Here is a 22,396-nt window from a genome sequence, read left to right as displayed (position 1 = left end):
CTTTCTGAGTTGAAGACACAAGAATTGTTCTCTGAAATAAGGCTTTACCATCAAATTGTAAAGAGTAGCCAATATCCTTGACAGTAGCCTGTGAGAATTTACTTGTTGAGATAAAATATCTTGGCACAGCCATTTCCTAGGGGAATGGTGAGAGTCATGAAGTTAGCATAGCTGTCTGACAAAGTACCAGCAAAGCTGAGCCAGATGCTGCAGTCCTTGACCAGATACCCTTTACCTTTTCATTTGAGTCTCTGTGTATAATACTACGATGGTTGGGGGAGGCTGTTAGCATAATGATTAATCCATGTGTTCTCTGACAAAATAGGTTCTGTATTCCCCTAAGAAAATCCTAAGTGAACTACCCCTCTCTTCTCAAGGAAGTAACCTTAGTTAGCCCTACTTGGGAGTTTTCTCTGTGCCTTAGAGCATAAAAGCTTACATCTCTATATATAAAAGAACATAAGCAATAATTGTCTTTTGAGATCTAGATTACCTCATTCAGAATTAATTTTTTTAATTTTCACCCAATTAACTGCAAAGTTCACAGTTTAATTTTTTAATAGCTGAGTAATGTTTCATTATATAAATTTATTATCCATTCATCAGCTGATAGACATCAAACATATTTCTAATTTCAATCTATAATAAATAGAACAGCAATGAAAATGGATGAACAAGTATCTATCTCTGTAATACAATGTAGAGAATATGCCCAAGAGGGATCTTGCTGGATCTGAGGAAGATCTATTCCAGATTCCTGAGGAATTGTCACACCAGTTAGCAGTCTCACCAGCAATGAGTAAGTGTCCCACTGTGCCTGCATCTTTAGCAGCACTTGTCTTATTGATCTTGGCTATTCTCACTTGTGCAAGATAAAATCTCAAAGTCACTTGAATTTCATTTTCCGACTGGCTAATAATATTGAACCTTTCTTATTAAGTGTTTCTCCAACATTTGTGTTTCATCTCTTGAGAGCTCTCTGATTAGTTCTGAACCTTATTTTCAATTGAATGATCTTTTCTCAATGTTCATTTTTTAAGTCCTTTATAGATTTTTAGATACTAAGTCCCTATCAGAGTTATAATTAGTAAAACTTTTCTGATTCTGTCAGGTGCTATTTTGCTTTAATGATGATGTCCTTTGCCATATCAAGGGTTTTAGACCACACTAAGTCTCAGTTATTAGTTGTTTAACTTGTGTGTGCTATTAGAGCCCTATACAAAAAAAAATTTTTTTTCTGTGCCAAACAGTTCAAAATTAATCCCAATTTCCCCTCTTACCTGATTCAGGATATCTGGTCTGGTGTTGATGTTCTTGATCCCTTTAAGGTTGAATTTTGTGCAGGGTGACAAATGTGGGTTTACTGGGATTCTTCTACCTATAGCTATCTAGTTAAACTATTTCCATTTACTGAAGATGTTGTCCCTTCTGCAGTATATATTTATTCTTCCTTCTTTAATAAACATCAAGTTTTTAGAGGTATGTAGAATCATGTCTATGTTTTCAATTTGATTCCTTTATCAACATGGTTTTTGTGTGTGTGTGTGAAAATCATGCTGTTTAAAATGTATTGCTATACTTCTGTAATACAACTTAAAATATGGGGCAGCAATACCTCTAACAGTTCTTCTTCTTCTTCTTCTTCTTCTTCTTCTTCTTCTTCTTCTTCTTCTTCTTCTTCTTCTTCTTCTTCTTCTTCTTCTTCTTCTTCTTCTTCTTTTCTTCTTCTTCTTCTTCTTCTTCTTCTTCTTCTTCTTCTTCTTCTTCTTCTTCTTCTTCTTCTTCTTCTTCTTCTTCTTCTTCTTCTTCTTCTTCTTCTTCTTCTTCTTCTTCTTTTCCCCCAAAAAGCTGGGATTGTTTTAGTTACCTCAGTGTTTTTATGTTTCTGCATAAAGTTGAAGCTCACATGTTTAATTTCTGTGTTGGGATTGTGTTGGAATTCTGGAGTTGTGTTGCATTGGTAGGTGTAAGTTTTGGTAGAATGACAATTTTCACTACATTAATCTTACTGATCCAAGAACATGAGACATTTTTCCATCATCTATTTTTTTCACAATTTCTTTCTTCAGTGACTTACAGTTTTATTAAACAAATCTTTCACTGGCTTGACTAGAGTTAACACAAGTTTTTTTGTTTTGGTTTGGTTTTTGTTTTGTTTTGTTTATGTTTATGTTTATGTTTATGTTTATGTTTTAGGCTAGGGTGAAAGGTACTATTTCTTCTATGACTTTCTTTGTATTTTTTTTGTACATGGATGACTAGTTTTAGTGTGTTAATTTGTTATCCTGATGCATTGCAGAAAGTGTTTATCAGCTGTAAACAGTTTCTAGTGGCGTATATAGCGTCTTTTATGTATAAAATTATACAATCTGCAAAGAAGGATACTTTGACTGCTTTCTTCTCCAGTCATATCCACTTGATCTTCTTCAACTGTCTTATTGCTATAGCTAGGATTACAAGGCTATTTGGATAGGTATGGAGAGAGAGTGTATCTTATTCTTGATGTTAACTTATTTTGCTTAGTTTATTGTTTTTGTTTGCTTACTTCTACTTCATTGACTTAAGCCCAAATTTTTATTATTTCTTGACATCTACTCTATTTGGGTACTAATTGCTCATGGTGTTCTTGAGATTTCTCCAGTTTGTTTATTTGTTTTAATGTAATAATAGTGCTAGAAGTTGCTGTATGTTTGGGCACATTGTATTTTTTCTTTCATTTTTAAAAAGTTTTTAATTTTCCTCATGAATTTTGTCTTGACCCAATTTTCATTCAGCGGTAAGTTACTTAGTTTTCATGAGTTTGTCTGCTTTCTGCTGATTCTGTTATTGTTGATATTCAGTTTTAATCAAGGTGGTTAGTTAAGATTCTAGTTGTTATAGTTTCTTGTATCAGGTGCGACTTGCTTTGTGTCCACATATGTGATTAGTTTTGAAGAAAGTTCTGTGAACTTCTGAGAAGACAGTGTTTGGGTGTCATGTTCTGTAAATGTCTGATAGGTCATTTAATTTATGATGTTCTCTAATTACAACTTTTCTTTATGTAGTTTTGTCTTGTTTTGATTTTTTGACCTGTCTATTTGTGAGAGTGGAGTACTAAACTCATCCACTATCATTGTGTGAGAATCAATATATAATTTTTTTGTGGTAATGCTTCTTTTATTGACTTTGGTACACGTGTGTATGATCCATTAATGCTTGTAATTGTAACATTTTCTTGGCAGTAGCTTTTTACTTTAATGAGTATGCAGGGTCCTTACCAATCTTTTTCATTAGTTTTGGAGGCTATTTTGTCAAATATTATGATAACTACACATGCTTTCTCCTTGCATCCATTTTCTTGAATACCTTTTTCTATCCTTTTACTGTAGGATATGTCTATTCATTAAGGAGAGACATGTTTCTTGAATGGCATGGGAAGATGGATCTTCTTTCCTAATCCAATATGTTTTTCTCTGTCTTCTTATTGAGTAATTAAAACCATCACTATTTGAAATTTTTAATGAGCAATTTTTATTGATTCCCTTTGTGGTGGTATTTCTCCCTCTTTTAATTTACTGTACTTGAATTATTTGTCCCATGTGTCCTCTTAGCTGTAGTTAACCTCTTCAGATTTAAAATTTGCTAGGTCTTTCTGAGGAGCTGGATTAGTAGATATAAGTTGCTTAAATTTGTTTTTGTCATGGAATATTTTTTTGGACAGTTGTGGTTGATAGTTTTCATGGATATAGTAAGCCAATCACCTGTGTTCCTCCAGAGTATATAGAACATATGTCCTGGCCTTTCTGTTTCTCATGGTTTCCATTAAAAAGAACAGTTGTTACCTTGTTACATATAACTTGATAATTTCTTTTCACAGCTTTTAGTACCCATTCCTTGTTCTATACATTTATTGTCTGGATTATCAGGTATCATGGGAAGTTTATTTCTGGTCTTGTATATTTGGTGTTTTATATTTTCTTCTGCCTAGACAGGTATCTCTTTCTTTAGATTGGAAATTTTTTCCTGTATGCTTTTGTTAAAAATATATTCTGTGCTTTTTAGCTTTTTCCTTCTCTTCTTACTCCTGTTCTCCTTCTCCTTTTCTCCTTCTCCTTCTTCTCCTTCTCCTTCTCCTTCTTTTCTTCTTCTTCTTCTTCTTCTTCTTCTTCTTCTTCTTCTTCTTCTTCTTCTTCTCCTCCTTCTTCTCCCTCTATTATTATTAATATTATTTTTTATTATTAATTATTTGGTCTTTTCATAGTGCTCCAATTTTCTGGCTGCAGCAGGACTATGATCCATCCAGGAGAGAGCAGAATAGAGGACAGGAAGGATTTTGAAAATTGTATGCATGTATCCCAACCTAGAGTAGACACCAGAGGTTACTGGTAGAAAGGCTGAGAGAGATGGTAGGAAAGAGCTAGGTTGACCATATGGTCTTCAACAAAAGGTGTAGATCCCAGGGACTGAAGCTAGAGTAGAAAGAAGGCTCTTTTGAGCAAGCTATAGTAGCACTAAGGATAAATCTGTGGAGAATGGAATCAAATGCTTTCTTTTATAAGTTGCCATTGTTGTGGTATGTCGTTAAAGCATAGGGTATTTACTAATATAGATTTGTTCTTAACAACTCAGAAGCTATTACTTTTGCCTGGTTACTTACACTGTAAAAACATGACTAACATGGCTAAGGTACTGAGTTTTAAATTTTGTTTATTTACTTTATACTTGCATATTATAGGTATTTGATTCTGTTCATTTCAAGACAGAAAATAAACCCATCAAAAACATTATGTATTCTCCCAAAATATAAAAATTCCATAATGTGGACAATATTGAAAATGATAAAAAAGAACAAAGAGACAAAGAATTCAGAAGAATCTCTATGCAATGTTCAAAAAATTCAAAAAGACAAAGACAAGGAAAAGAATAAATTAAAAAATTAATCCAAGACATGCAAATAGAATTGGAAAATTTTAAGAAAATGCAAACTGAACTGAACCTGGGGCTAAAGAACTGAATAAGGCATTCGAAACCTTACCTATATGGGTGAATGGTTCCCAGTCACAGAGATTATCTTCAGTAAAATACTATAAGAAATTTCTCAACTCTGGAGTAAGACAAGGCCATCAAGCTATAAGAGATCCACCAAATACAAAACAGACTAGATCAACAAAGAATTTATCCATGATATAATCTTTTTAAAATATTTTTATTACTTATTTTCCTCAATTACATTTCCAATGCTATCCCAAAAGTCCCCCATACCCTCCTCCCCCCACTCCCCTACCCACCCATTCCCACTTTTTGGCCCTGGCGTTCCCCTGTAGTGGGGCATATAAAGTTTACCTGTCCAATGGGCCTCTCTTTCCAGTGATGGCCTACTAGGCCATCTTTTGATACATATGCAACTAGAGTCTACTTAAAACATAAATAACAGAATACAGGGCATTGAAAGTATCTAGAGAGAAAGGCCAAATCAGTTAATAAAGACAGACCCACTGGCAATAATTGATTATGAAATGCCAGGTTGTTATCCAAGAAATCATAAATACACACAACACTAAATGTACTAAGCAGGTTGTATCCACATATCTGTGCAATTATATATGTGAGTAACAATTATCTTTTAAAAATAGGCCATGATTTTGCAGTGGAGTCAGAGGTATGGAATGTGAAGATAAAATGGAAATGGAAAATTGATGCAATTATATTTAAAGTACAATAAAATAGTTAGCTGCCAGAGTGAATATGCTCAATTCAGTGAGCGGTCAAATGCAACAAACAGCTTCACTTCTTTGGTTTTATTTTTCATGACTGTTGAGTTCTCTTTATCACAAACACTTTACATGGACCTTCATGTCAAACTTGGTTTACCCAGGATCATTCCTTTGGTTAGTAAATAAACGTGTTAGTGCTAATTTATAAAAAATAAATAAATAAATAAATAAATAAAAATAAAAAAAATAAAATAAAATAAAAAATAAAAATGTAAGTGATTGTCCCACAACAATTTGATATGTGAGCAGGGGGCATGGAGATGGTGTGGGAGGTGGAAGTGGGGCTTGAATAGGGGAAGGGAGGGTTGACATCCAGAGGGGAGCTTTCTGTTCTCAGGTGAATGGGGGGGGAGACTTAGATGGGAGAAGAGGGAGAGCAGGTATTGGGCTGTAAAATGAATAAAGAATTAAATTTAATAAAAATATACTAATTTTTAAAAAAGAATAACAAAGGGTTATTTCACAGAATCATTTAAAACCAGAATGGCTTTCAAAGGTGTACTCTAAGTTGTGAAAGACACTGTCAAACCAGACACTACCCAGCAAAAGTATTTAATAATATTAAGAAGAAATGATCTTTTCCAAGGTAAAAACAGATGAATGGAATAAGCAGCTACTGAACAGGATCTCCAGAGGATATTAGACAGAATATATCAATGTGTAGAGAATAATAAAAACAGCCAAGATATCACAGAAAAAAAAATAATGCCAGAATAGTTAAATAAAAGACCGGAAAATGTACCACAAAAATAAAAAATAAAAAATGAGAGGAATAGACAACACTGAATAAATAGTGAGATATGATTAGGAAGGAGGGTCGATTTTTTTCTACCTGCGGAAACACATTGTATTAGGTCATTGTCTGTTGCTGTGATAAAATAACCTGATCAAGGCGACCTATAGAAAAGTTAATTTGGGATAAGGATTTTAGAAGAATAAGAGTCCATTATAAAGCAAAGGCATGATACAAAGCAGAAGGCATTGTGTCCAAGTAAGAATCCAGGAGATTGGCTTTTGCCTCAGAACCGGTGAGAGCCATCTTGGTTCTGGAACTCCTCAGAAAGTAGTCTGCACAGGTGAGAGTGTGCATACAGAAGCGAACAGCTTCTGGGACAGGCAGGAGTCACAGAGCTTCTGAGGCAGCGCCCTTTTCAGGCTTCAGACATCCGACCACCTTCCCATCCAGAGGACAGGTGTCTGCCCGGCCCAGGAGGCTTTTGCCTCAGTATCAGCGGAAAACATCTTGGTTCCAGGACTCCACCGAAAGTAGTCTGCATAGGCGAGAGTGTGGACTACAGAAGCTAACAGCTTCTGTGACAGGCCAAAGCAACACAGCTTCTGGGAAAGGTCCTGTTTTGGGCCTACATCTTCAGCCAGGAGGGAGGTCCGAACACCAGATATCTGCACACCTTCCCTTTAAGAGGAGAGCATGCCTGCAGAGAGTGCTCTGACCACCGAAACTCAGGGGAGAGAGCTAGTCCCCCATGTCTGCTGATAGAGGGTAACAGAATCCACAGAGGAACAATCTCTAAACAGAGACAACTATAACAACTAACTCCAGAGATTACCAGATGGTGAAAGGTAAACGAAGAAGTCTTACTAACAGAAATCAAGACCACTCACCATAATCAGAACCCAGCATTCCCACTTTACCCAGTCCAGGGCACCCCAACACACCCGAAAAGCTAGACATGGATCTAAAAGCATATCTCATGATGATGGTAGAGGACATTAAGAAAGACTTTAATAACTCACTTAAAGAAATACAGGAGAACACTGATAAACAGATAGAAGACATTAAAGAGGAAGCACAAAAATCCCTTAAAGAATTACAGGAAAACACAACCAAACAGGTGATGGAATTGAATAAAACCATCCAAGACCTAAAAAGGGAAGTAGACACAATAAAGAAAACCCAAAGTGAGGCAACGCTGGAGATAGAAACTCTAGGAAAGAAATCTGAAACCATAGATGCAAGCATCAGCAACACAATACAAGAGATGGAAGAAGAATCTCAGGTGCAGAAGATTCCATAGAGAACATCAGCACAACAATCAAAGAAAAAGCAAAATGCCAAAAGATCCTAACTCAAAACATCCAGGAAATCCAGGACACAATGAGAAGACCAAACCTACAGATAATAGGAGTAGATGAGAATGAAGATTTTCAACTCAAAGGACCGGCAAATATATTCAACAAAATTATAGAAAAAACTTCCCAAACCTAAAGAAAGAGATGCCCATGAACATACAAGAAGCCTACAGAACTCCAAATAGACTGGACCAGGAAAGAAATTCTTCCCTACACATAATAATCAGAACAACAAATGCACTAAATAAAGATAGAATACTAAAAGCATTAAGGGAAAAAGGTCAAGTAACATATAAAGGCAAGCCTATCAGAATTACACCAGATTTTTCACCAGAGACTATGAAAGCCAGAAGAGCCTGGACAGATGGTATACAGACACTAAGATAGCACAAATGCCAGCCCAGGCTACTATACCCAGCAAAACTCTCAATTACCATAGATGGAGAAATCAAAGTATTCCAAGACAAAACCAAATTCATACATTATCTTTCCACGAATCCAGGCCTTCAAAGGATAATAACAGAAAAAAACAAAAAACAAAAAACAAGAAAAAAAAAAAAAACAAGGATGGAAACCACGTCCTAGAAAAAGGAAAAAGGTAATCCCTCAATAAACCTAAAAGAAGACAGCCACAAGAACAGAATGCCAACTTTAACAAAAAAATAATAATAAATAATAGGAAGCAACAATTACTTTTCCTTAATATCTCTTAATATCAATGGACTCAACCTCCCAATAAAAAGACATAGACTAACAGAATGGCTACACAAACAGGACCCAACATTTTGCTGCTTACAGGAAACTCATCTCAGAGAAAAAGATAGACACTACCTCATAATGAAAGGCTGGAAAACAATTTTCCAAGCAAATGGTCTGAAGAAACAAGCTGGAGTAGCCATTCTAATATCTAATAAAATCGACTTCCATCCCAAAGTCATCAAAAAAGACAAGCAGGGGCACTTCATACTCATCAAAGGTAAAATCCTCCAAGAGGAACTCTCAATTCTGAATATCTATGCTCCAAATACAAAAGCAGCCACATTCATTAAAGAAACTTTAGTAAAAATCAAAGCACACATTGCACCTCACACAATAATAGTGGGAGACTTCTACACAGCACTTTCACCAATGGACAGATCATGGAAACAGAAATTAAACAGGGACACAGTGAAACTAACAGAAGTATGAAACAAATGGATCTAACACATATCTACAGAATATCCCAAAACGAAAGGATATACCTACTTCCCAGCACCTCATGGTACCTTCTCCAAAATTGACCACATAATTGGTCACAAAACAAGCCTCAACATATACAAAAATATTGAAATTGTCCCACCCTATCAGATCACCATGGCCTAAGGCTGATCTTCAATAACAACATAAATAATAGAAATCCAACAATCATGTGGAAGCTGAACAACACTCTTCTCAATGATACCTTGGTCAAGGAAGGAATAAAGAAAGAAATAAAGAACTTTCTGAAGTTTAATGAAAATGAAACCACAACATAACCAAACTTATGGACACAATGAACGCATTTCTAAGAGGAAAACTCATAGTTCTGAGTGCCTCCAAAAAGAAACTAGAGAGAGCACACATTAGCAGCTTGACAACACACCTAAAAGCTCTAGAACAAGAGGAAGCAAATTCACTCAAGAGGAGTAGACAGCAGGAAATAATCAAATTCAGGGGTGAAATCAACCAAGTGGAAACAAGAAGAACTATTCAAAGAATCAACCAATCAAGGAGCTGGTTCTGTGAGAAAATCAACAAGATAGATAAACCCTTAGCCAGACTCACTAGAGGGCACAGGGAAAGCATCCTAATTAACAAAATTAGAAATGAAAAGGGAGACATAACAACAGATCCTTAAGAAATCCAAAACAACCTCAGATCCTTCTACAAAAGGCAATATTCAACAAAACTGGAGAAATTGGATGAAATGGACAAGTTTCTAGAAAGATATCAGGTACCAAAGTTAAATCAAGATCAGGTTAATGATCTAAACAGTCATATATCCCCTAAAGAAATAGAAGCAGTCTTTAATAGTCTCCTAACCAAAAAAAAGCCCAGGACCAGATATGTTTAGTGCAAAGTTCTATCAGACCTTCAAAAAAGATCTAATCCCAGTTCTTCACAAACTATTCCACAAAATAGAAACAAAAGGTACTCTACCCAACTCATTCTATGATGTCACAATTACTCTGATACCTAAACCACAAAAGACCCAACAAAGATAGAGAACTTCAGACCAATATCCCTTATGAATATTGATGCAAAAATCCTCAATAAAGTTTTCTCTAACCGAATCCAAGAACACATCAAAACAATCATCCATCCTGACCAAGTATGTTTCATCCCAGGGATGCAGGGATGGTTCAATATACAGAAATCAATCAACGTAATCCAGTATATAAACAAGCTCAAAGACAAAAACCACATGATCATCTCATTAGATGCTGAGAAAGCATTTGGCAAAATCCAACACACATTCATGATAAAACTCTTGGAAAATCAGGAATTCAAGGCCCATACCTAAACATTATAAAAGCAATCTACAGCAAACAAGTAGCCAACATCAAAGTAAATGGTGAGAAGCTGGAAACAATCCCACTAAAATTAGGAACTAGACAAGGCTAGCCACTCTCTCTCTACCTATTCAACATTGTATTGAAGTCCTATCTAGAGAAATTAGACAACAAAAAGAGATCAAGGGCATACAAATTGCAAAGGAAGAAGTCAAAATATCACTTTTTGCAGGTGATATGATAGTATATATAAGTGACCCCAAAAATTTCACCAGAGAATTCCTAAGCCTGATAAACAGCTTCAATGAAGTAGTTGGATATAAAATTAACTCAAACAAGTCAAAGGCCTTTCTGTACACAAAGGATAAATAGGCTGAGAAAGAAATTAGGGAAACAACTGCCTTCTCAATAGTCACAAATAATATAAAATACCTTAGTGTGACTCTAACAAAGGAAGTGAAAGATCTGTATGACAAGAACTTCAAGTCTCTGAAGAAAGAAATAAAAGAACATCTCAGAAGATGGAAAGATCTCCCATGCTCATGGATTGCAGGGATCAATATAGTAAAAATGCCTATCTTGCCAAAAGCAATCTATAGATTCAATGCAATCCCCATCGAAATTCCAACTCAATTCTTCAAAGAATTAGAAAGGGCAATTGGCAAATTCATCTGGAATAACAAAAAAACCTACGATAGCAAAAACTCTTTTCAAGGATAAAAGAACCTCTGGTGGGATCACCATGCCTGACCTAAAGCTGTACTACAGAGCAATTGTGATAAAAATTGCATGGTACTGGTATAGCGACAGACAAGTAGACCAATGGAACAGAATTGAAGACGGAGAGATGAAGCCACACACCTATGGTCAATTGATCTTTGATAAGGGAGCTAAAACCATCCAGTGGAAAAAAGACAGCACTTTCAACAAATGGTGCTGGCACAACTGGCTGTTATCATGGAGAAGAATGTGAATTGATCCATTCCTATCTCCTTGTACTAAGGTCAAATCTAAGTGGTTTTGGAACTCCACATAAAACCAGAGACACTGAAACTTATAGAGGAGAAAGTAGGGAAAAGCCTTGAAGATATGGGTACAGGAGGAAAGTTCCTGAATAGAACAACAATAGCTTGTGCTGTAAGATCAAGAATAGATAAATGGGACCTCATAAAATTGCAAAGCTTATGCAAAGCAAAAGACACCATCAACAAGACAAAAAGACCACCAACAGACTGGGAAAGGATCTTTACCTATCCTAAATCACATAGGGGACTAATATCCAAAATATATAAAGAACTCAAGAACGTGGACTCCAGAAAATCAAATAACCCCATTAAAAAATGGGGTTCAGAACTGAACAAAGAATAATCACCTGAGGAATACCGAATGGCAGAGTAGCACCTGAAAAATTGTTCAACATCCTAATCATCAGGGAAATGCAACTCAAAACAACCCTGAGATTCCACCTCACACCAGTCAGATTGGCTAAGATCAAAAATACAAGTGACAGCAGATGCTAGCAAGGAAGTGGAAAAGGGGAACACTCCTCCATTGTTGGTGGGATTGCAAGCTTGTACAACCACTCTTGAAATCAGTCTGGCGGTTCTTCAGAACATTGGACATAGTACTACCAGAGGATCCCACAATACCTCTCCTGGGCATATATCCAGAAGATGTTCCAACTGGTATAGGCAAAAGGATGGACCTGGAGGGCATCATCCTGAGTGAGGTAACCCAATCACAAAAGAACTCACACAATATGTACTCACTGATAAGTGGATATTAGCCCAGAAACTAAGAATACCCAAGATACAAGATACAATTTCCAAAACACAAGAAACTCAAGAAGAATGAAGACCAAAGTGTGGACAATTTGCCCCTTCTTAGAATTGGGAACAAAACACCCATGGAAGGAGTTACAGAGACAAAGTTTGGAGCTGAGACGAAAGGATGGACTTTTTAGAGACTGCCATACCCAGGGATCCATCCCATAATCAGCCTCCAAACACTGACACCATTTCGCACACCAGCAAGATTTTGCTGAAAAGACCCAGATATAGCTCTCTCTTGTGAGACTATGCCAGGGCCTAGCAAACACAGAAGTGGATGCTCACAGTCAGCTATTGAATGGATCACAGGGCCCCCAATGGAGGAGCTAGAGAAAGTATCCAAGGAGCTAAAGGGATCTGCAACCCTATAGGTGGAACAACATTATGAACTAACCAGTACCCCGGAGCACTTGACTCTAGCTGCATATGTATCAAAAGATGGCCTAGTTGGCCATCACTGGAAAGAGAAGCCCATTTGACTAGCAAACTTTATATGCCCCAGTACAGGGGAATGCCAGGGGAAAAAAGTGGGAGTGGGTGTGTAGGGGAGTGTGTGTGTGGGGGGTGTATGGGGGACTTTTGGGATAGCATTGGAAATGTAAATGACAAAAATACCTAATAAAAATATTTAAAAAAAAAGAATCCAAGAGATTACATTTCCAAAGATACGTATGAAGCAGATGTAGCACAATGAATTGATTACTACTATTAATATTCATAGCTAGCCATAATCCTTTAAAAAAAGAAAAAATACATAACAAAAACTTTGTTTCCATACTAGTTAGCCTACAAATTCTACTTACCATAACTTTCTCCCCATTTGAACTAATTATATTTTATATTTCATTGAAAATCACTTTTATAACTTCAAAGCCCAGTAAGGTGTTTTCTTCAGCAAGGCTGTTTCCTCTAAATGTGCCCAAAGTATTCCACCTAGAGTACAGACTGTCCTTACCTCTACCAATATGGTGGCATGGAGTAACTAACTTTCCTTCTATCAGTTTTATAGTGTATGGTCTTTTACTGAGGTTATTGATCTGTTTTAGGATGGCATGTGTAGAGTAATGGATAAGAGTATAGTTTTACTCTTATACATGTACACATCTAGTTTTTCTAACACTGTTTGTTAAACACAATGTTCTTCCTCCAATGTTTGTTTTTGTGGAGCTTCTTCATAAAAAAAAAATAATGGCTGTAAATCCATGAACTCCAGTCTGCATCTTCTATTATTTTCCACTGATCTTTATCTGTTTTGTGGCAGTACAACACTAATTCCATTAGTATAGCTCTGTAATATAATTTGGAAATGAGTATCTTACATTTTTCGAATATTCTACTTCTGTTCTACAAGTTGATTTGTATATAGATCATATATTGAGGATATATTCAAAATTGTTCATGAATCATTCTATAAAAATAGCCACAAAAAATGAAGCTAACAAGAATGATTTGAATTAATCTGAGAAGAGATAATTTCCTTTCAATAAAATCTTTCTAAACTTCTGATATCACCACAAGTATGGTGAACATTTCATGGCTGTTATAGTCAAGGTATCACCCAGGCAGGAACATAGCTCATTACATGGCCAAGAATTAAATGCAATCATCTCTCTTGGTTATGCCAAAGTGGGCAATAGTTTCATTTTTTAACAACTCCCACTGAGGTTTGGAATCCCAGTACTCTTGAAAAAAAAAAAAAAAAAAAAAACTTTCTCCAGTAATTGGTCCACATCTTTAAAGGAAGTGAAAGGTACTCTTTAGAATGGCATAGTGGCCATTAAAGAAAATAAAAGGCCTATTTTCAATTTTAAATCCTACTTTGAACATTATGATCCCCATACTGTATGTTAGGAAAGGTAAGTAAACGTATTATAGCAAACACATTCATTAAATTTATGTGGTGAAGATGATATTTTAATAAACTGAGCTAATTTCACTTTACAGTAATCTAGAATTAACAATTCCTGTAAATTTTGGAGAAAATACACTCTCAAGATTATGCTCCAGAAAAAAATGACAATGACTAATTACAATGAATGTAAGAAATATAATAAAGGTTATATGATCATTCAGAACGCTCATACTACAGTTGACAATAACAGAAATTCTAGTGTACTATAATATTTTATAGAATAGGGGCTATTTTTTTCAGTATTGAGGCAGTTGAAAGAATATGTAAATATATGTGTATATTCATAGTTAGAAAAGGAGCTGGACGATTACTTTGTCATCTAAATTAGATATTTTGAAAGCCTCTGTAAAAATAATTCTTAGACCATAAATGAAAATAGGTTACCATTAGGTAAAGGGGAGAGATATTACATGTTTTATGTTCAAATAAAAAAAAGAAAATATGAATAATTTAAGAATTTTATCATGAATCTTTTCCATAGTAAAAAAAAACAAAATAAATAAGATGCAAAAAGTATATATGTTAAAAAAAGTCTGTAATAAATTTTAAAATGTGTTGTGATTGAGCTATAACATGCTATTACTATCTCAGAGGGAATATACAACAACCAGATAGTCCTATAAAGATGTACTTAACACATTTCATTTCATACATTTTCATATATTCATATCACATCCTTTTTTGCTTGTTACCCTTAAAGTATATTTCACTCTTGAGGATCTCACATAGAATTGATCTTGAATCTGTTTTGCTTAAGTCCTACGCAATGTTAAAGGTTTTCTCACAGCTTGTTTTCTTTATAATAACATAATTCTAGATTATGAGGTCTTTGTGTAACAGACATTGCTTACATAGGAAAAACAGTTGTAGTGAGTTGTATCTTTAAACTATCTCTTTGTTGTTGCATCTTATCTTCTAAGGAATTCATATGAGACACACGAGTTCAAAGAATGTTTAATTATTTTGTTATGAAACATACATTGTTTCCATTTTGGAGACATCTGGTATGTTATTATAAATCCAGATTCTGGTGTCAGGTTGAATTGTTTTAAGCAGTGACATTCATTCTTGTTAGCTAGATAATTGTTAAAAGTCAACAGATATTACATTATCGCTTTTTTATATGCACATGCCAACAATAATACTCTTATAATACATATGTTTGCTATGATCACTAAACATATTTATCATATATTAAATAGTTCAGAGTGAAGCCTTACATTTAATAATATCTTGACTATAATTAAAAAGTTTTCCTTACTCCAGAAACTGTGAATTGTATATAAAAAGCCCAGTTAAGATAGTTTAGCATTAAAGATTGTAACACAGGAAAATCCTTTACATAAAAATTGAGACACCATTCTATTTGCTCTTAAACCAGCAATGCAAACATGCATTTATCACAACAGCCCTTCTTTTGAATTGGCAATTTAGCATCTGAGGACAGAGGCTCAAAAATATTTGAGTCTGAGTCCATGTTTCTTGAAGTTTTTAGAATACATAAAAAAAGATTAAAGAGAAAAAAATTTTAATGACTGTAGATTGCCTTCAATGTACAAATTAAATTCTAACATGTCTGTTTTAAAAAACACTGGATGATCTTTAATAATATTTTTATAAATACAGAGCAATGTATTTACTGTTATGATTCTATTTTGCTTGTATATTTGAATAATATAACTACAAGTAATCAAAGAAACAGGGGACTACAATAAATTAGAGGCAAAATAGTTGCAGCCATTTAATCTTCATCTTTATTTCTATGTAAACAGAATAATGGAAAAAAGGATCTGCTGAAATATATTATTTGAAAAGATAAAAGGATAAACATTTTTATCCTTTCAAGTGTTTTCTATTTCATATAACATTATATGCTGGATATGATATGATGATTAAAATGATTTCAAGCTATGCTCTGATATGTTGATATATTAAACATTGCTTGCTTTCAAATCATTACTTAGCATTATCAACAAATAATAAAACTACAAACATACTGATACTTACTGTAACTTGCTTTTGTCTTTTACCTTTGTATTTAAAGAACTTCCAGAACCTTTCTGAATTGAATAAATGGATTATAAAAATGGATCAGCTGTGACAGAATTTATTTTAGTGGGATTTTCCGGAAACTGGCAACTTCAAATTTTCTTCTTTGTGACATTTACTTTGATCTATGGTGCTACTGTGGTGGGCAACATCCTTATTATAGTCACAGTGGCAGCTAATTCTGCCCTTCATTCTCCCATGTATTTTCTTCTTGGAAACCTCTCCTTCCTAGACATGTGTCTTTCCACTGTCACGACACCCAAGATGATCTCAGACTTGCTTGCAGCACACAAGAGCATCTCTTTTCAGGGCTGCATGGTCCAGATGTTCTTCAGCCATTTTTTGGGGGGTGCTGAAATGACCCTTTTGATAGTCATGGCCTTCGACAGGTATGTGGCCATATGCAAACCTTTGCACTACAGGATAATCATGAGTCACAGGTTGCTGAACAGGTTTATTATCCTTTCCTGGACAATTGGTTTCATACACACCATGAGCCAGATGGCATTGACAGTGAATTTGCCTTTCTGTGGACACAATATTATAAATAATATATTTTGCGACCTTCCCCTGGTAATCAAGCTTGCTTGTATTGAAACATACACTCTAGAGTTGTTTGTGATTGCTGACAGTGGGCTGCTCTCCTTTATCTCTTTCTTCCTCTTGCTTGTTTCCTATACTGTCATTCTGCTCATTGTAAAGCACAAATCACCTGGCAGTCTCTCCAAGGCGCTGTCCACATTGTCTGCTCACATAATTGTGGTCACTCTGTTCTTTGGACCCTGTATTTTTATCTATGCCTGGCCATTTGGGAGTTTTGCAAGCAATACAACTCTTGCTGTATTTTACACTGTTATCACACCTTTACTGAATCCTATTATTTACACACTGAGAAATCAAGAAATGAAGAAAGCCATGAGAAAATTATGGAACCAACAAGTGAGCTGCAGATAGAACTTACAGATTGAGTGGTTCATAATTACCACAGCCTTTGAAAATCATGGCTAGATAAATTAAAGATTGTGGGTAATGTGTTCTTTTAATTTTATGTTTGAATCATATAATAATAAAGAGACCCTAGTACTAATTTATTACTGTTTAATTAGTAGTGATGGTTTAAAATTTTCTGCATTTTTATTTAGAAAGTTTCCAATAATGAAAATTTCCTCTTATTTTAATTGTCATATCGAAGAAAAATTTTCATTGAACCAACAAGGAATATAATACAAACTACAGTGACCATATAAAACCTGGCATGATAATATATAATATATAATAATACAAACTACAGTGACCATATAAAACCTGGCACTTGATGAATATATAATATATAATAATTATATAATGTTATATATAAATGTAATGCTATATAATAGTATATTATATGAATATATATAATATAATTTATATAATTAATATATTGGTATATAATAATTATATATTATGTATACTCCTCAAAGACAGTATATATGGATTCATCCGACACAGTTCTGATGGTGTTAAGCTAGTTTCAGGCCAAGTAGCAAGAACCTATGGTCCTCTAGACACTGGGTGGCAGTGGCCTGCTCCAAGCAGGACTCAATACCTTCTTCAAAGATAGGGCCTTGTATAGAACCAAATTCATAGACCTAGCTTGAGACATGGCCAAAAGTTCAGAAAAAAGACCTTCCCTCCTTTCCTAAGTTCCTGGACTCTGTTCAAAACTCAAGACCCAGCTCTTTCATACACAAACAACCTTGCCTGTGAATGAACTCTCAACAATTTTCAAGTTATGTGTTTTTTTGTGAAGTGACCCACTGCTAGCTCAAGGAACTAAATCAGGACTGTGAACATATTCTTCTGTAATTTCATTCAGGCAAAAACTCTGCTACCTACCAGAACAATAGATCTAAAAGTAAAATATAGACTGTGCAGTTCAATATGTATAATATATGTTTCTGTCTCAGACCAGTGCAAGTGAACAACTCTATACAGACATTACACTTAAAAGGCTGAAAGTAAAGGAAATCCCACTCAGCTGGTCCATTGTGTGTCCTCACTTAAGTCCCTCACTGTCAGAACAAATCAAAAGAAACATAAATAGACATGGGTCTATATTCTCACTCTTTCTCTGGCACCAAAGTTCCTTCATTGCCAGGGCCTGTCTTTGAAAAGATAATCTCAATGCAGAAGAGCAGGAGTTTAATGCCCACATAGAGCTAACTCATCTACCCTAGCCACTAGCATTGCTTTCTTAGTTTTTGGCTTCTATACTAATGCTGGAGCATGTACCCAGGATGATGAAAATTAGATTGGGGAAAATAAAGCAGCTTGTTGTAGAACACACAGAATGTAAGGCCCAATAAAAATAACCAGTATGAAGATGACAGCATCCCACTTGAACTCCACATCCCTCATGTTTCAATGGAGAATGATAACCTCCATAAGGAGTACCAGGAGTATAGTGAAAACTCGAAGGAAGATGGCCACTTGGATTATATAAGTAAGCATGACAACTAGCAGGCAAAAATGATAAGAACAATGAAATTTCCTAGAGCCATATACTTGAATCTAATTCTACCTGAGTAGAAAATAAAAAAAGAGACAGACATGGCTCTAAAGCAGGTAAGGGTAAGAGTTTCTGTTTCTGAGTGGAAAGGTAGTACAGGCAAACTTCAAAGCCTAGTGTGCAGTAGAAGACTCAAAATGTAACAACATCCTGGAACTCTAAGATCCAGTTTTCCAGAGTTCATTCATAACCCTTTTGTGGTCAATTCCCTTGCAAAAGTCATGGCAATTGTTGAAGGAATATTTAGTCTACGTAATGCCAGGACAGCCACAGCACAACCCACTAACAGTCTGGGATCCAGGACACATTAGGAACTAGCCAGAAGCCCCAGGGTGGGTGAAGCACTGAGGGTCCAGGATCTCAGGGCCAGACATAGGAACTACATTCCTGTCCAAGATCTTTGCTTGTCCTATATCACAGTCAATCATTGCCTATCGAGTTCTTGTTCTTTACTTTAGTGCTCTCTCTCTCTCTCTCTCTCTCTCTCTCTCTCTCTCTCTCCATCTTAAATGGTTATTTCCTGCCAAAGTCCAGCAAGGGAGATATGGAAGTTCAAATGGCTAAAATCAATTCTAAAACTGACTGACCAAGATCTAAGCTATCCTAGGCAGTGGGACCTGTTCTTTCTTTGTTCCACCCCTGGACAGGGCTGGTAAGGAAAACTGAGGCAAACTGCAAGCGGGTCATACACATGCTTAAGGACCTGGCAGGTAAGTGGTTACCTGAGGAAGGCCGGACCCTGGACTTCAACCTCATGCCACAGATCATCCACCCTCCTTAGCCTTTGACAGACTGCAGTCCACTGGTGCTGTCTTCTTGTGGGTCAATCTCAGGAATCCATCTTTAGTTAAAATACAATTATACAATTTTTCTCCTCCAGTTCCTCATTATAGTCCCTCTGTGTTCCACCTCTCAAATTCATGGCTTCTTTTTACTTTGTTATATATATATATATATGTATATGTATAATGTATATGTATATGTATATGTATATGTATATGTATATGTATATGTATATGTATATGTATATGTATATGTATATGTATATGTATATGTATATGTATATGTATATGTATATGTATATGTATATGTATATGTATATGTATATGTATATGTATATGTATATGTATATGTATATGTATATGTATATGTATATGTATATGTATATGTATATGTATATGTATATGTATATGTATATGTATGTGTGTGTGTAAAAATGCATATATGTTATATAAAACAAAGTAAAAATGCATATATGTCTATATGCATATATATATACATACATATATAACAAAGTAAAATCTATATGTATTTATGTATGCAGTATATATATATTTATGGATATAGACATATTTTTCACATTTATATCTATTATAACATCTCTAACTAAGGTAATGAAATTTTCAGGAAAAATCAAAGTGAAATTATTGAGCATTCCTCCTTTTGACATTCATTACACATGTATTTGTGAAGAGATGTTATAATAGAATGTATGGCTATTTTTAGCAACAATTTCAATAAATATAATGAATCGCATTCATAACTGTAAATGAATTTTAGTTAGGCACATGAATAAATAATGATTGATATTAGATTTATAAAGGGCAAAATGCAATTTTCATATCTTGAACCAAGGAGACACAAACCCAGTCAGTAAATTCAAAAGCACCCTGAGAGAATCTGTAAAGGAAGTATAAAGGAGAAAGCCAATGGAGGGTTGGTATATAGCTGAATCATATTATGTACATATTCCACTTATAATAAAGATGAAATGAAAATATTGACCTTTATGTTCTGTAAATTATTAAGCAACTACATTTTAATGGCTTCACAGCAATCTGGTACAAAGTAAGTATGAGCTAATAGCAATAAAACATTAAACAAATCTTGAATATTTACTGGTATAAGAGTGCCTCAGAATTGGATGGAGTAACATAGTGTTTCAACTCCTAAAACGTACTGAACTTTCATTAATCCCTCTGTCTCTGGAACATGGCTGTTAGCTAGTAAGACTCAGGGATACTTCTTCTACTACATAAAATAAATGGGAAAAAGACATAAAAATAAGGAAGTGGAAAAATATCCCAATGGACTTTGACTGTAGAAATAGCATATGATTGTTACCACTATAAAGAAGCACATTAGCTGGCACATCATTTAATTAGTGACAGGGATTATTCTCCCATCCTCTGATAGTTGTGGATTCCTTCAGCACAGAGTCATTTTTCTAAGTCTGCAGTATCTGACAGAAACTTTTCCTTGTGAAGTGGGTCTTAGGTGCAATCATAAATTTGGTTCCATCTTAACCACGTATGCCACCCACTACTGCTTTAGCTGCACAGCTTGCCTTACACTTTCAACTTGAAATTGCCTCTCTCTCTTGCCCTCTTGCTCCCCCTCTCTCCTTCCCTTCTCCCCATGGCTGGTCTCTACTCTCTCCCACTCTCTGCCATTCTCTTCCTCTACAACTCTCTTATCTCCCCTTCCCAGACACTCCTTCCTACAAAAGATATTTAACCTCAGGCCGACTCTGAGGAAGTGGGGTATAGTTTCACTCATCACAACTCTCCACTATGACAATAAACACCTTAAAACAATGGACTGCTTCTTCTCAGGGACCCCATGCTGGAGCAATGGAGCAGGTCTTCCTCTAAAGAGTCTAATTTCATGCAAGAGGCCTCTCTCTGTTCTCAGCCACAGTCAAGCCTCAGTCAAGCTGCCCAATTAGCAAACCAAAGACACTCTCCTCACCTCCAGAACCAGCTGGAGCTTTTCTCCTGTAATTTTCCCTTGATCCCCAGGCCAGAGGCAGCCCTGTGCCAACACTCTATTCTCAGCTTTTCTGCAGCACCTAGCCACTTCTGTGATGCCTGAGAGTCTGCGCCAACACTGGTAGGACAGCATGGACCTCAGACTGCACCTCCCCACCTCTGGGGCAGGGGCCCTGAGGTTTCTCACAGCTGGATACCCGCCCAGGGGTAGCAGCATCCATGGCAGCAGTGGTGGCACATGATGTGCCTGCAGTCAAGCTTCTTTATCTGCCTCCATAAGCAGCCCTAGCCCTGTGGTGGGCCAGATGCAGGACACCACTTATAACCCACAGCCTTTATTGTTTAAAAGCCTCTAGAACATCCATGGTTAACAATGTCTGGTGAGGTAACTAACTCCTATCACTGAGATATCCACATTATGTTACTTTATTAATAACCACATTATGGCTTCTAGGAGCATGTTTTCTTCTTAACTTTTGTATACTCTAACATTTAAAAGCCTATGCTGTTCTGTTTTAATGTTCCCCAATCACATTAGTGGTTATTGTTTGTGCCTTGGCCAACCATATGGCTCCATAGAATTCCACAGCAAGGCTGACCTTTGTACTCTTGCTTAACTAATTTCTCATGCTTGCACCTTCAGGTTCACACACATCTCTACAATGGAGTTCTGTCTTAGGTTTTGCTGCTTTGATAAAACACTGTGACCAACAGCAAATACAGGAGGAAAGCCTTCAGTTTGTCTTACACCTCTTAAGTACACACTCTTTACCTGAAGGAAGACAAGACAGAAGCCTAGGGACAGGAACTAGAGCATGGATGAACACTGCTTACTAGAATTCAGTTTGCTGGTATTTTATTGAGACTGTTTCCCTTTATGCTCATCAGACTTATTGTCTCTTAACTGTCTTT

General features: G+C 35.7%; 1 protein-coding gene across 1 annotated transcript; it reads left to right on the top strand.

Annotated features, from left to right (window-relative positions):
* The first annotated feature begins 16,163 nt into the window (after nt 1-16,163).
* Nucleotides 16,164-17,169, top strand: Olfr724 (olfactory receptor 724). The gene has a single exon (NM_146492.2). It carries the CDS (start codon nt 16,190-16,192, stop codon nt 17,117-17,119), a length of 930 nt encoding a protein of 309 aa, NP_666703.2. The 5' UTR covers nt 16,164-16,189; the 3' UTR covers nt 17,120-17,169.
* The last annotated feature ends 5,227 nt before the right edge of the window (nt 17,170-22,396 follow it).

Source organism: Mus musculus, chromosome 14, assembly GCF_000001635.26.
Source record: "Mus musculus strain C57BL/6J chromosome 14, GRCm38.p6 C57BL/6J".
In the NCBI taxonomy this organism is placed as follows: Eukaryota; Metazoa; Chordata; class Mammalia; order Rodentia; family Muridae; genus Mus; species Mus musculus.
Note: the sequence above shows the minus strand (reverse complement) of the source record. Positions and strands in the feature narration are given on the sequence as shown.

Excerpts from the sequence above, each read along its gene's own strand:
- Olfr724 (NM_146492.2), top strand. The coding sequence starts at position 16,190 with ATGGATTATAAAAATGGATCAGCTGTGACAGAATTTATTTTAGTGGGA.